The sequence below is a fragment of the Anabrus simplex genome, chromosome 1 (genome assembly GCF_040414725.1).
Source record: "Anabrus simplex isolate iqAnaSimp1 chromosome 1, ASM4041472v1, whole genome shotgun sequence".
NCBI lineage: Eukaryota > Metazoa > Arthropoda > Insecta > Orthoptera > Tettigoniidae > Anabrus > Anabrus simplex.
Genome location: NC_090265.1, coordinates 1739992519 through 1740008744, shown reverse-complemented (window position 1 = coordinate 1740008744; position 16226 = coordinate 1739992519). Strand labels below are relative to the sequence as shown.

The 16226-nt window shown below is 39.3% G+C and overlaps 1 protein-coding gene across 1 annotated transcript in view; it reads right to left on the bottom strand.

The window, feature by feature from the left end:
• Window positions 1-16226, bottom strand: part of unc-104 (kinesin family member unc-104) — an 871528-nt gene that overhangs the window by 145898 nt on the left and 709404 nt on the right. The window contains exon 23 of the mRNA XM_067138474.2: window positions 14288-14424. Coding sequence (XP_066994575.1) covers window positions 14288-14424 — 137 coding nt within the window. The remainder of the gene's footprint in view (window positions 1-14287; window positions 14425-16226) is intronic.

Genomic DNA, 16226 nt, shown 5'->3' with positions numbered 1-16226 from the left:
GATAATAATCAAATATAGGATTATAATTGAAATTAATGATGATAATAAAATAATTGATGGTAATCACAGAATATGATAATGAGCAGATATAGGATGGTAATGATGATTATTTAATAATCATAGGAAGATATGATCGGGACAGTCGTCATGTGTCGAACTGGTCAGAACCAGATGTTGGGTTTCCACGTGGGAGATTGTTAGCGGTAGATGCGAACTAACCCAGAGCATAATAACGAACCTTTCTGTACGTCTTGTCATATTGACAAAAGTAAATATTGAGTTAAGCTTTGAGTTAATGAGCTTATACCTGGCATGTTTGTGAATCTGGAATAATAGGCTAGAGTTTGTCCGTACTATAAATTCCCATTTTAGATACGATAACATTTCCACAGTGGGGGTCCGGCTCACCAGAATGTAGTTACCGGAAGTGTCTCATGTCCTATGGAACGGGGAGATGACAGTAAATAGTTACTCTCATGCCTTCGTCTCTGAAAGAATATCTCCAGCGGTGAAACGTCCACTCATACGGATGTGGATTCGACCCCCAGTAACCAATGGGGCGAATTCACCAAATATTGTACACTACCAGAGTAGTGAGATGAATCCAAGTATTATGTCATTTCTTTTTCAGGATGGAAGTGCCCCAATGTAATAATTGTCATCATGTGCAGTTTGCAAATTAAGTAAATAAATTGCTCCTCATTGCAATTTCAATAGGAAACAGTTTCCATATCTTTTTATTGTAGTTAGTCCAGTATGCCCGAGAAATTTAAGTTGTCACTTCCCAGTGCTATTGTGGAGTCTATAATTTATATACTTGAATGAGCCGTCCCCCGTTACCTTAATTTGCATGCCCCGTTCATCCCTGTGTTCATTTGGTGCGCCGATATATGTTTTGATTGTCTTTTTTTAAAATTAAATTTTATCTTCTTTTACGAACTGATCACCTCTGAGATTAAGGCTAGTCTGGGACTCAGGATGTGAGCAGGTGCAATACATCACCTCTTTACACTTCACAGATACTTCCTTCCTCCACACCAGGTTTCTCACACTCTGGTAGAAGGCATTTCTCTGTTGAATCCTTTTACTGATCTCCATCTCCAGCCCTGCATCCTCTTCAGCCCTGCATCCTGCACCAATTCACTTCACAGGTACCTGAAGCTCTCCACAAATTAAAAGTTTTGTCCCTTCAATTTTATAATTACATTCACTTTCCTTTCTCCTCTAGTCATCACCACTGTCTTTTCCACACTGATTTTCATTCCATTATTTTCATTAATCTCACTCAAAATGTAGACTTGCCCTTGTACTTCCTCTCTGTTCTCCACACCACAACATCATCTGCAAACAGTATTACCTTCAGTTCCCTGACCCCATATATTTCCTTTGTCACCATCATAATTTTGTCTATAAAAACCAAACCCCATAGTGCAACAGCCCTGAAGGGCCATGGCCTACTAAGTGACCAATGCTCAGCCCAAAGGCCTGCATTTTATGAAGTGCTATGTGGTCAGTACAATGAATCCTCTCAGCCATTATTCTTGGCTTCCTAGACCAGAAATATCCATAACCATTACGAATAACAGTGGTGACAGTACACTTCCATGTTATAGTCTAGTTTCATTCCTAAACCACTCTGTTCTCACACATGTGTCTGGACACTGCTGCAACAATTTTTGTACATTGTTTGTACACATTCTATCATTTGTTTTCCAAAGCCTTCTTGTTGCATTACCATTGCTCTGGGGACATTATCGTAAGCCTGTTCTGAATCAAGGAATGTCATCACATCTCTCTTCTGTATTCCCAATTTCGTCCCATTAACTGCCTCATACTGAAGACGGAGCTTAATGTTGATCTTCCATTTTGAAAGCTATATCGCTCTTGTCCTTCTGCTTTTCTTCTCATTCTCTTTTCCAGTACCCTTTCAAATAGTTTTGCTGCCTGATATATGAGTGTGATTCCTCAATAATGATCACATATCTTCTTGTCCCCCTTCTTAAACATAGGTATTATTACTCCTTTACTCTCGTCGTTGTAAATGAACAGGTCCTGCTGCTGTTATTTCCCATACAATTTATCCAATCCTGCTATTTTTCTGCACTTTCATTTGTTTGACAGCAGTTTCCACCTCCTCCATAGTGATTTAGCTCTCTGATTATGTCTCCTCACACTCTACCTCTATCATCTCATCTACTGTACACCCCTTCCCTCATTCAGGAGTTCTTTTCCTTATCTCCTCTGGTTGTCTAATTATCTCTCTTTTTTCCTTTCACCTGCTTCGTGTAGACTCTTTCTTTTCTCTTCCTTCTTACAAGTCCATATAGCATTCATTCACCATAATACACATTCTCTTCCACTCTCGTTTAAATCCCTCCAGCTTTTCTTCACCTACTACTTCCTTGCACCTTCTTTTCATTTCTTGATGCTTTCTTCTATTTTCGTCCATTTTATCCCTATTCCATACTTGCCATACTTTCTGAATTTCTGCTATTCCCTTTATTCTCTTGATGATGATGCTTGTTGTTTAAAGGGGCCTAACATGTAGGTCATTTGCCCCTAATGGTACGAGACCCTTTATTCTCTTATTCTACCATGGGGTCTCTCTATCTTTCACTTTGAGCTATTCTGCATCTGCACAGTTTCTGCATGCCTTCTTGACCATGTCCCATTCCACCTCTACTCTCTCTCTGCCTCAGCTCTGAGTAAGTGTTATTTACTTCCATATCTTTTACTTTCCATACTTTTATTTTGTTCTCTCTTATTACTTTTTAATTTTCATTATTTTTCCAACTTTCAATTTTGTTATCACTATTTTATTGTCTCCATCAAAGGAGCTTCTGGCAAGCTATTACATGTAACAAATGTCTACGATTTGCTGTTTCCACCAAGAAGTAATAAATAACTATATTCATCCTTCAGTTTCCCCATCCATATATTGGAATCTTTCTACTATTCTTCTTCCTGAACCAAATATTGCCCACATTTAATCAATTTCTCACACAAAAATCCACCAACTTCTCTACCTCTTCACTACTCTCTTAATTGAAGTCTCCCATGACCGTTGCTTCTACATCCTTAACCATTAACCATATCGAGAAAAAATTGTTATCTTGGCCAGGAATCAAACCAGGGGTTGTCTGAACCGAAGGCCACTCACTGACCATTTAGCCAAGGAGCCAGGCGTATATTATCATTATTGTTGTTGTTTGAGTCATCAGTCCATAGACTGGTTTGATGCAGCCCTCCACGCCAGCCTATACTGTGTTAACCTTTTCATTTCTACGTAAGTACTGCATCCTACATCTGCTCTAATCTGCTTGCCATATTCATACCTTAGTCTACCCCTTCCATTCTTACCACCTACACTTCCTTCAAAAACCAACTGAACAAGTCCTGGGTGTCATAAGATGTGTCCTATCATTCTGTCTCTTCTCGTCAAATTTAGCGTATTCCAACAGTTTGTCAGAAAGTCTGGCATATATTAAGTCAAACTTTGGAATTAGATCGAGTGTAATTACTCATTTAGAAGCTGCCATCTTAGAAATTCATGCAAGTATTAAAATCGTGAGAAGTGTTGAATTTTCAGCACAACAATCACATGGAATAGTTGGCGTCAGTGCAAAACGGAAACTTCAAAATGTGCTTAATCGAAGTGATGGTTTTCGCTGTGTGTGCAAGATAAATGTTGTCCTTAAAGGAGAAGGCACCAGTACATTTCAAGACGAGTGCATACTCGACAGCAGTGATTTGATATTGTTTAAATATGCACCAATAAAATCTTGTGACAGTGAAAGGAGTTTCTCTTCTTACAAAAATGTGTTAAGTGATAATCGGAGGTCTTTCGCGCCTGATGCTTTGAAGATGAATCTTGTCATACACTTCAATACCACCCGTGGAGAAGAATGAAAAGAATATGTGAATTTGCACTATTTGCCCTGCTGCCCTACCATAATGTATCAAACGACATCTACTTAATTCGTTTCATGGTGCTCAATTTAAACTTTAACGCATCTGAGTAATATTAATGTAATCTGGGCTTAAACGTTCCAAAATATTTAAAAATAGATTGATTTCTAGTTTTCTTGTATTTCAAACCACCAATGAAGGGTACAAACATTTTTTGACTTTTAAAATGGAGTATGATCTGATAATCTTAGCGAACTTAGTACTTTATAAGTATGTATTCACAAATGTTTGATAAGTGAATCGAGGACAATAGACTGTGAATAACCGCTAAACGTACATTCAGAAAATGAACATGAAAATAAGAATTTCAAATTTACAGAAAGTCCTCCACTGCTCCTTTGAAAATAAGGAATGAGTCTTTACATCCTCAATCTCATAAACAAGCAACTTTCTACAGTTTAGTTTATCAAGCATTAAATGTCCCACTATCCCCTACTAACCGAAAAAAAAAGAATTTGATAACATAAAAGAACTTGCAAAACTGAATGGCTTTAAACCTAACCTGATCAATAAGTTTATTGGCAAAATAAAATTTAAGAAAGCCACAAATTTAAGTCCAGATAAGCCCAAAAGAATAAATACTGCCACCTTCACCTTTACTAACCCAGCTATATACAGCATTACTAACCCGTTAAAGATCCATAATATCAGAATCGCCTACCGAACAACACTAATCAGAACATATTCTTCAATTCCAACTTGGTAAATGCTTCTCATGACAAATTTTCGAACTCTGGTATTTACAGACTTAAATGCCCCCAGTACAAACTTTCTTATATCGGGCAAACTGGCCGTCGTTTTAGAACTAGATACTTGGAACGTTATAATGCCTTAAAGCATAAAAAATACTCTGCTATGAGCATCTATATGAGGGATTCCGGCCACAATTTTTCTACAATTGATCAGGACCTTCAAATTATTAAATATGTAAACAAAAGCAGCTTAATGACCGGTTTTGAAAATACTTACATTTTTGGATCAACATTTTAATAATAATAATAATAATAATAATAATAATAATAATAATAATAATAATAATAATAATAATTTGAATGATGTCTCTGAGAATATTAGCCCGATAATTGAACAAGTCCCCAAGTTACTTACTAATTTTGATATAAATCATAATAATTTCACAAAAATCTTCAATTACAAACCTTTCAATATCCCTCCGGTCGCAATAACAGATTCCACCTTACCCCGTCCTCGTGCCATAACTCCGCCGCCAAATTCTAGCGCTCTCTCACTGTTGTGCCTACCCCTCCCCTCCCGACTTAATCTCCATGCAAGCTAGCACACCGATACAACACACGCAGCAACGGGCAGACGATTACCATACCTCCTCAAGCTGCTAAGGTGATCAGTCTCCGCTCTTCCAACATAAGAGGTAAGTGGTCGTAGACTCTCATTTTTGGACAAACTATTATCAATTCACGCTCATTGTGTCTTATTTTCTCCATCTATAACTTTGAACTCCCAGTAGAAATGAGGACACCTGTTTTCGGCTTTAACCATTATTTTAAAAGAATTGGATATTTGCCTCTACATATACGCGGCTTCAGGCGTGATCAATTCTGGTGAAGTGTTACTACTCCATAGTCATCTACGATAAGTGATTTCTCATACCAGACTCTCGTGTCTATGCAAAGAATGAGACCAGTAACCAGTATCTACTCTAATTACCTTCTTCATTTCATTGAACTTAAAAAATAATAATTTTTATGTGTAAACATTCTTATTGATTGACTGATAACACTATGATATCCCATATGATTTTAATTACTCTACTACCAGCTCTATGTTGTACTTGGATGCTTTAACCTCTGTCAACATGATTGTGTGTTTTTCTCTTAGCCATGTCGAACATTGTTGGAAGTTTTCACACTAGTTTTAAGACTACTGATTTTCTATAATGTAAATGCGAATCTTAGGGTACTATATACTTTAAGGCCACTAGGTTCGGGGCCCTGACCTAACTTTAGGCTAAGAATTATTTTGGCTGACGATGCTTATGGCAGTTAAGCGAAACATGTACCAACTAACAACACCAGTTGTAATGTTTATATCCTAAATATAAGGAAAGATAAGTATTGGAAAGTTGCTGCTTCTTTTTTGAAGCCCTCGATTCTTATCACTGCAGACTGATTTTTAAACAGATTGTAGATAATTCTTTGTTCTCAGTATCTGATCCCAATCACCTTCAGAATCTCAAATAGCTTGGTCCAATCAACATTATTATTATTATTATTATTATTATTATTATTATTATTATTATTATTATTATTATGGGGGACACGAGAGAAACCTCCCAGTAGGGTGTATTTGCATGTGATATTGTTATACATCCGGGTGTCTCCTGGGCAACGGACTAGGACTCTTCCTAGACGGCTGATTCTCTCACACCAGAAGTAGAACTAATCAATCTTAAAATGTATTTTAAGAAACGGGCCATCCATGACAATAATATCCATAAATATTGAAGGCCTGTCAGCTGCCAAAGAGGAACTCTTGAAAAAACTATGCCAAGATCAGAAATGTGACGTCTTGTGCATTCAGGAAATGCATAGGGATGAACATCAGAAACGTCCAAAGATTTCAGGAATGATTTTAGTTGCAGAAAGGCCTCATGCGAAATATGGTAGTGCTGTATTTGTAAAGCCAGACATCCAGATCATCAGTACTCATCATACTGAAGATAATGACATCGAAATAATCACCGTGGAGTTAAGCAACATGACCATTACATCTGTGTACAAGCCTCCAAATGAAAAGTTCTCTTTCTCACCACCTGCAAATTTTGGTAATCAAACAAAGTCAATAGTAATCGGTGACTTTAACAGCCGTAGTCACGTCTGGGGATATGCTCAAGAAGATGAGAATGGAGAGATCGTCATTGCATGGGCTGAAACTCAGGAGCTTTCCCTTATTCATGACAGTAAGCTTCCCTCCTCCTTCAACAGTGGAAGATGGCACTGAGGGTATAACCCAGATCTTCTCTTTGTGAGCAACTGCTTTGTGCAGCAATGTTCTAAAGAAATGGGTTCACCAATCCCAAGAACACAACACCGGCCACTAATATGTCACCTCTCTTCATCCATAAGACCACACGAAGTTCGGTTCAGACGGAGATATAACTTTCGAAAGGCTGACTGGAAAAGGTTTTCCAGTATGTTGGATGAGAGGATAAAAACTGTCTCTCCTACACCCCAAGATTATGACAAATTCATTGATATCGTGAAGTTCTGTTCACGGGCATCAATTCCCAGAGGCTGCAGGACACGCTACCTTCAAGGTATAACTCGTGAAACAACTGCTCTGCTGCATGATTACTACAGCCTTCATGAAGAAGACCCATTTAGTGAGCAAACGATTCAAGCAGCACAAAGTGTTCTTTCCTCTATCGCCCAGGCAAAGAAGGAGACATGGATGAAGTTAATGTCTGAAGTTGATATGGGTAGGAGCAGTCAAGAAGCTTGGAGACTTTTAAAACGCTTGAGCAATGATCCTACGCAAGGTAACACACATGTCAATGTGAGTGCAGATCAAATAGCACACCAACTTTTGCTTAATGGAAAACCAAAGCTTTCCATGAAAGTAGGGAAGAATCCTATAGTCAGACAACCAGACGAGAGCAATGAGTTATCTAAGTATTTCACACTAACTGAACTGGAATTAGCTCTCAGTAAGTGTAAGATTGGGAAGTCAGCAGGACTCGATGACCTTCGAATGGAACAAATTAAGAACTTTGGTCCTACTGCGAAGTGCTGGTTGCTAGAACTCATGAATAACTGCATTCAGTCTTCCATGATACCTGAAATATGGAGGAAGGCTAGGGTCATAGCCATTCTAAAATCAGGCAAAGATAAAAATGACCCTAGGAGCTACAGGCCAATCTCCTTATTATGCCATCTTTTTAAGATTCTGGAGAGACTAATCCTCAATAGGTTGACTGATAAAATCGAGCCACTTCTGATTCCACAGCAAGCTGGATTCAGGAGAGGGAAAAGCTGCACATCGCAGGTGTTGAAATTAAGTCAACACATAGAAGATGGCTTTGAAAGCCAGAAAATCACAGGAGCTGCATTTATAGATCTCTCGGCAGCATATGATACTGTTAATCACCGAATTCTCCTTGGAAAGGTATACAGCATGACAAAGGACTTCCATCTGACTTGTGCCATTAGAAACCTACTTCAAAATCGAAGTTTCTTCGTTGAGTTCCAGGGGAAAAGAAGCAGGTGGAGGATACAGAAGAACGGACTACCTCAGGGAAGCGTGTTGGCACCAATGCTTTTCAATATTTACACAAATGATCAGCCTCTTCCTGCCGGGACGAATAGTTTCATCTATGCTGATGATTGTGTCATCACATCTCAGGGGGATAACTTCGAGGCGATTGAACAAACATTGTCCACAGCTCTAGACACTCTTGCTGGCTATTACAAGAAGAATCAACTAACACCAAACCCAACTAAGACGCAAACCTGTGTTTTCCATCTAAACAACAGAGAAGCTTCCCGAACTCTGAAGGTCACTTGGCAAGGCATAGCATTACAACACAATCCTACCCCGAAGTACCTCGGAGTCACTTTGGATCGTGCCTTAACCTACAGAAAACATTGTTTGAACATCAAGCAGAAAGTGGCTGCTAGAAACAATATTGAGCGGAAGCTAACTGGAACATCTTGGGGAGCACAACCAGACACAGTGAGGACATCTGCCCTTTCACTCTGCTATTCCGCAGCTGAATACGCATGCCCGGTGTGGTACAAATCTTGCCATACCAAAGCAGTTGATGTAGCACTCAACGAAACCTGCCGCATTATTACTGGATGTTTGAGACCTACACCTTTGAAAAAAGTGTATTGCCTTGCAGGGATAGCACCTCCCGATATTTGCCGTGAAGTGGCAGCCAAGAAAGAAAAGAGAAAGGTGTTGACATCGAAAGCCCACCCTTTGTTTGGATATGAGCCACCACGCCAGTGACTTAAGTCTAGGAAAAGCTTCTTGAGAGTAACCGAAACACTTGCAGGAAGCAAGAATTCAAGAATGGCGCATCAGGAGTCAACATACGAGGATCAGTCAATGGATGACCCCAAAAGAGGAACTCCCTCCTGGCCATGTCACAGATTGGGTGAATTGGAGAGCACTGAACAGACTGCGCTCTGGTGTTACGCGGTGCAGGGTAAACCAGAAGAAATGGGGTTTTGAAGTGAACAGTACCTTGTGTGTATGTGGAGAAGAGCAGACCACAGCCCATTTGCTGCAATGCAGTTCATGCCCATTCAGCTGCACAACAGAATACCTGGTTAAAGCGAAGCCAAATGCACTTGATGTTGCAAGGTTTTGGGCTCACATAGTTTAATGTGGCTCTTCACCATTGGAGTATTTATATTATGTTTTATGTTTTTCCTTATCTTTAATTTTAAACTTATGTATGCTTCTGACACGATATAAATTAATTATTATTATTATTATTATTATTATTAATTGATGTAATACGGAATGGAATGGAGAACATAACAGAAAAATGTTTTGCTCATAGAGGGAAAGAAGCAGCTGGTGTATGTGTTGAACTCACCATGCAGCTAATCCACCAAGCATGCAACGCCTCAATGTCCCAAAGGAGACCGCGAAATAGCAAGCGTCCAGCGTACTTGCTGAGAAGGAATTGTCTGCGACTTTGATGCAGGGCTCAGAGGATGAGAGGCAGTCCAGAGAATACTTTAGTCACAGCGGAGTACAAGTCAGCGAAGAAGGAGCTTCGTAATGCAATTAGAAAAAGTAAAGCCGATAAATGGTGGGCACTAGCTAAAGAAGTAGAAGATGATCCATGGGGACCAAGTTACAAGAATGTAATGAAGAAACTTAGCACATTTTCAACCCCGAGTGCGGATCCGCAAACCATTAAACAAATTGTGGATATATTATTCCCAGACCATCCAGAGAGGATTGAGTGTGACGATGAAAAAGAACTGGATGATATACCCCTCTTCACAGTAGAAGAGCTGAATAGAGCTATTAGCTCTCTTAGAAACAAGAAAACTCCAGGACCAGATGGTTTACCTACAGAAGTGCTAAAGATAATATCAGAACTCTGTCCAGAACTGTTGCTGAATATGTACAATCATTGCCTGCAAGCGGGTGTTTTTAGTCCCCGATGGAAAATGGCCTGTTTGGTTTTGATCAGCAAAGGAAAACTTGGTGGTTATAGACCTTTATGTATGCTGGACACAGCTGGAAAAGGCCTGGAGAAACTTTTGCAGCCTGGAATCCTCTCAGCAGTTCAACTAGCAGGGGATCTATCTGTTCGTCAACATGGACTTCGGAGAGGACACTCGACGCTAGATGCAGTGTGAGAGGTGGTGAATACAGCAGAAAGACCACAAACGGGCAACCATCATTCCCGTAAATTGACACTTCTTGTGACCCTGGATGTGAAGAATGCCTTCAATTCGGCAAGGTGGAGCGACATGTTGGTAGCTACTGAAGAAACTTTCAAGCTACCACAATATCTTATGCGCATAATGAGAGATTACTTCAAAGATCGCACTCTGTTGTATGATATGGAAGATGGACAAAAGACAAAACATCTGATGGCTGGTGCAGCGCAGGGATCAATCCTTGGAGCAGATCTTTGGAACATAATGTATGATGGCTTGTTATGTTTGGAGATGCCAGAGGACACGAAGCTTGTGGGCTACGCTGATGATCTGGCCTCTTTGATAGTGGCCTGTAATGTTCAAATGGCTCAAATCAAACTGAACCAGGTGATGCGGCGCATAAAAGAATGGATGATGAGCCACAGTCTAACACTAGCCGAACACAAAATGGAGATAGTTCTTCTGACGAGGAAAAGGATCGAAACTCTTGTACCAATGACTGTTGGAGAGTTAGTGATTGAAACATCTGCGAGCACAAAATATCTAGGAGTGACACTTGACTCCAAGCTCACATTCTGAAATCATATTCAGAGAGCGACAGATAAGGTAGTAAAATACATGGCTGCACTTAGCAGACTGATGGGAAATATTAAAGGTCCGTAATCCAGTAAACGACATCTTCTCAAGTCGACGGTTCAGTCAGTGCTCCTGTATGGCTCTGAAATCTGGGCTGAATCCTGAGATTTGTTTGGTATTGGAGAAGGATAGCTGCCATACAATGGAGAGTAGCTTTACGTATTGCATGTGCACACCGCACCATTTCCGAACCTGCAATCCTCACAGTGGCAGCAATAGCCCCAATAGACCTACTTGCATTGGAGCGACATGAAATCTGGCGTACCCAAGGAGAGCTGGGAAAGAAATGTGCAAAGAAGCATGCCTTCAATCGACGGATGAGGCGATGGGAAAGTGACCCTCGAGGTAAATGGACCAAGCGACTGATACCACGCTTAGATATCTGGGTTGAAAGGGTCCACGGTGAAGTAAATTACTATCTCACGCAGTTTCTAACAGGACATGGATATTTTCAGAAATTCCTGCATAATGTGACGCAGCCTGCATATACTGTGATGACATTGACGACGTATTTCACACCTTTTTTGTATGCGGCCATTGGGCGATACAGAGAAGATGTGTGGAAACTGAACTAGGAGAACTGACAATAGATAATATTATTTCTGTGATGCTACAAAACCAGGAATGCTGGGATTGCGTGGCAGTGTATGTGGAGGATGTCCTTCATCAGAAGAAGAAGAAGGATTTGGAAGCGTACGAACGTTCATAAAGGAGAAATGAAGAAAGAAGATGTCTGAAAGACAAAGCACGATATCACCCTGAAGTAATGCGAGAGCGGTTCTGGGGTGATGACACACATCGTGGGAAAAGGGTGTGTGGTTTTTAGTGGGTAAGAAACCCACACACTTGTAGAGTGCGGACCCTTCACAAGTCTCTTTTGAAGATTTTCCACAATCCCTCATTTAAAAAATATATATATATTATATTCATTTGAATATAGTGTTGTTTAACAATTGAGGGTAAAATATTACAACCTTTTCTAAATACTTTTACAAAAATGGCTGATCTATATGCAGAAGAAAATATGGGAGTTTCAATGGTTTCTTTTAACCAAGTAACTTCTTAGAATAAACAAAGCTGAGAATTAATTTCATGTTATTTTATTTTCAGCACGGCTAAGTAGCTTGGGCAGTAGAGCAGTGGCCTCTGAGCTCAAGCTGGTGGGTTTGATCCCGGCTCAGTCCAGTTGTATTTGAAGGTGCTCAAATACATCAGCCTTGTGTCGACTGATTTACTGGCATGTTAAAGGTCTCCTGTGGGACAAAATTATGGCATGTATTATTATTATTATTATTATTATTATTATTATTATTATTATTATTGTTGTTGTTGTTGTTATCAATGTTGTGGATTGTTTTTGAGTCTTGGTGCATGAAATTCTTTTGATTTTGCACAGTCAATAATGCGATGTAAATTACAGAAAAATAAAGAGAAAGGAATGTATAAACTTAAAACATTAAAATCATAATATTCTGTCATACTACATTATGATCATACTGTTTACTTCACAATATATTTTAATGAAATACATACACCGAGCTTGATAGCTGCAGTTGCTTAAGTGCGGCCAGTGCCCAGTATTCGGGAGATAGTAGGTTCGAACCCCACTGTCGGCAGCCATGAAAATGGTTTTCCGTGGTTTCCCATTTTCACACCAGGCAAATGCTGGGGCTGTACCTTAATTAAGGCCACGGCTACTTCCTTCCCACTCCTAGCCCTTCCCTGTCCCATCGTCGCCATAAGACCTATCTGTGTCGGTGCAACGTAAAACAACTAGCCAAAAAAATAAAAAAAAATGAATGAAATACATACAACTAGAGTTGCCATGTTTTTATGTTTTTATAAGGTCAATACATGACATGTCTGACCAAACTCCCTGTCCTATTCCTGTGCAGTCAAACATATCTGACAACAAAACGCCCAAAGGACACTGTAAAAACAGGAAATTATGAATAACTGTCTCGCATCACTCCTCTGTGAGCAACAGAAAATTACCTCTTACAAACTGTACGTTTGGCCTTACAGGAACTATCACCTGCAGATACAAGCCATGAATATATATTTTTTCACTTTTCTATAAACACACAGTGTCTCTGTTTCATCATACATGGAGGAAAATTACTTCTTATCTGTGTCTTCAAGAACACCCCAGTCGACAAATGGATGGACTAATAATAATCATTGTTACAAGACGAGAAATTTGAGTTTGTTCTCATCTTTAATACTGGTAGTTTAATAAATACATACATACATACATACATACATACATATCCCACGTCATTCCATCTTAAGCGATAGGTCGGCAAACGAGGCTTCTCCACCAGTTGCGGTCCCTGAACTTCTCTCCTTCTTCAATGCTTTCCAAAGTATGTCCTCTCTGTTGAATGTCAATCTTCACCCTGTCCTAGTACCTGAGTCTTGGTCGCCCTCTTGGTCTTTTGTCTTCTAGTTTTAGATCGTACATTTTTTTTTTGTAATCTGTTATCACCCATGCGTCGCATATGTCCATACCATCTCAGTCGCTGCACTGTTATTTTGTCCTACAGTCTTACAACTTGAGCCTGCTTGCGGATTTCCTCATTACGGACTCTGACCCTCCGTGTTTTGCTGATCATGCAACGGACAAATTTCATTTCTGCTGCCTGGATTCTACTAACATCTTTGTTTCTCATGGTCCATGTTTCGCAACCATAGGTCAGGATTGGTACGTAATAAGTTTCATATATGATTCTCTTACATTTTGTTGGTATTTTCTTGTTCCATATTATGTCTTTAACTATTTTGTAAAAGTTGCTACCTGCCTGAATTCCATGGGATATTTCCTTATCTATAGAACCAGTATCAGAGATAACACTTCCAAGATATTTGAATTGATGGTTCATCTGTAGCTGTTTCCCCTCCATTTCAATGTGTCCCATTGGTTGCCCGTATCTCTTCATGTCCATAACCTCACTTTTCTCTTGGCTGAAGATGAGTCGATATTCTCGGTTGTGTTCATAGTATTTTTCCATTAATTGACGGACTGTAAAGATTAAATCAGTTGTTGATCTCCCCTTCCTGAATCCATACTGTTCTTCGAAGAGGTTCTCTTCATTAAGGGGTCTGATTTTACGCTCTAAAATTCTTTCATAAAGTTACTGGTAGTTTAATGAATGAATGAATTAATTAATTAATATAGTCATTACCATTTTCCCGGCTTTGATGATCGTTATTGGTACACTTACCTTTATTTATTATTCTATATATTCAACATCCGTAAAGAACTGAGAGTTTAATGAAGACAGGAATTGAATACATACCTATTTACAGTCACTGGCATGCCCATGCCCAAGAGATATTTGCGCACTGGACAAGGATTATAATGACCAAAAACTTCAAACACAATGGGTTGTGTCTTCAGGTACTCCAGAAAACTCTTCGTCACATTTACAGTGATCTGAAATTAATAAATTGTATACATCTTATAACAGTGTTCTTGTTGTGGATACATTCTGTGAGCTAGAGACATATTCCTTAAATTCAAATTATCTAATTCAATATTAACTAGCAAAAACCCCTTCAAAACATGATGGCCAATAGGGTAAATATTTATTGACATTCCTTGTACTTTATTTTTTAACAATTTTCTTCATGTCAACAGACACAAATAGGTCTTACGGTGACTATATAGGAAATGGCTAGAAATGGGAAGGAAGCAACTAGGGTCTTACTTAAGGTACAGCCCCCAGCATTTGCCTACTGTTAAAATTGGAAACCATGGAAAACCATCTTCAGGGCTGCCAAAATTGGGGTTTGAACCCACTTCTTCTTCTTCTTTATCAGCCTTTTCCCACATCACGTAAGGTCAGCATTGCTTTGGTAGATTCTTCTGCTCTATAAATGTCTATCCAATGCTTTTTTCCTCTTCCAACCTTTTTCTTTTAGATCCCCTTCTACCTTGTCTTTCCATCTCATTTTTGGTCCTCCTCTCTTCCTTGACCCTTCAATTTCCGGGTTTCCAATTCTTTTCTCCTCAAAGTCCTCCTATCTTCTCTGAACATGTCCATACCATCTTAGCCTACTTTTTTCAACCTTCTTTCCTATAGGTCCCACTTTTACTGATCCTCTGATGTAATCATTCCTTACTGTATCCTTTCTTGTAACTCCACTTATCCAACTTAACATTCTCATTTTTTCCACTTCCATCTTTCTCTCTTGGGCTTTTGTGATTGGCCAAGTTTCTGCACTATAAAGCATCACAGATCTCACCACAGATTTATAGAGCTTTCCTTTCATTATTTTCATCCTCTGCATCCTGCAGCTGAACTTATCACACAGTAATCCACCCACCCACCCACCCACCCACCAAATATTGTTTTGCAAAAGTAATATAGAGATCCTATAGCCTAGTCTCACATTTGTTTAATAGCTGTTTCTCAGGATTAAGAAACTGCTCCATAATAAGTTCATAAAATATAATTAATTGGAAATAAATTGTATTAAACAGTAAAAACAGTAATTTACCAATTTAATTAACGCACATTATGTCAAAACTAACCACACTACATACATAGTAGTGGGGAGAAAAATCCTTCCCTTATTTTTTTTTGCTAGTGTTACGATCTCTTCTAAATGCTACGTATATCTCCTACCTTCACATGTTGCTTTTTCCTCAGACCACGATGTTGCTGCTTCACTCACTCTACTGCTCTGCTCACCTGCCGTCTGCTACTCCAACATGTGACTGTGACATCATTATCTTCTCCATGCATCGGCCTTCTCCTCTTGCCGTTTGTGCTTGTGCTAACCTCTATGGACACGTGATTATGACGTTCTTATTTCTGGAACATGCTGGCTTTCGACTTTTCTATTTTTCTCGATGCTTCTATACCGCTATATATTCTCGGGCTCCACCTCTCTCAATTGAGTCTGCCTTCGTATCGGAGTGGTGGAGCACCGAACAACTGTGGTAGGTTTACATGGTCATTACCATCTGAACTATAATTCTTCGGATTATTTGGTGAGCAAGACCTATCATAATGTTATTTTGACAATGGATCCTTCTTTGAACCATCTGCCCCATTTGAACTTTGCTTTCGCCTGCTTATTCCGGCATCAAACTCAAATATGCAAGACTTTATTCCTACTTAAATTTTTCAAACACGAACTGTACTTCGGACAATGGAACGTTGATTTCATATTATCTGCTTTCTAGGACCAAAGCTACTTTCTGCAATAGTAAAACATCTTGAATGGTAA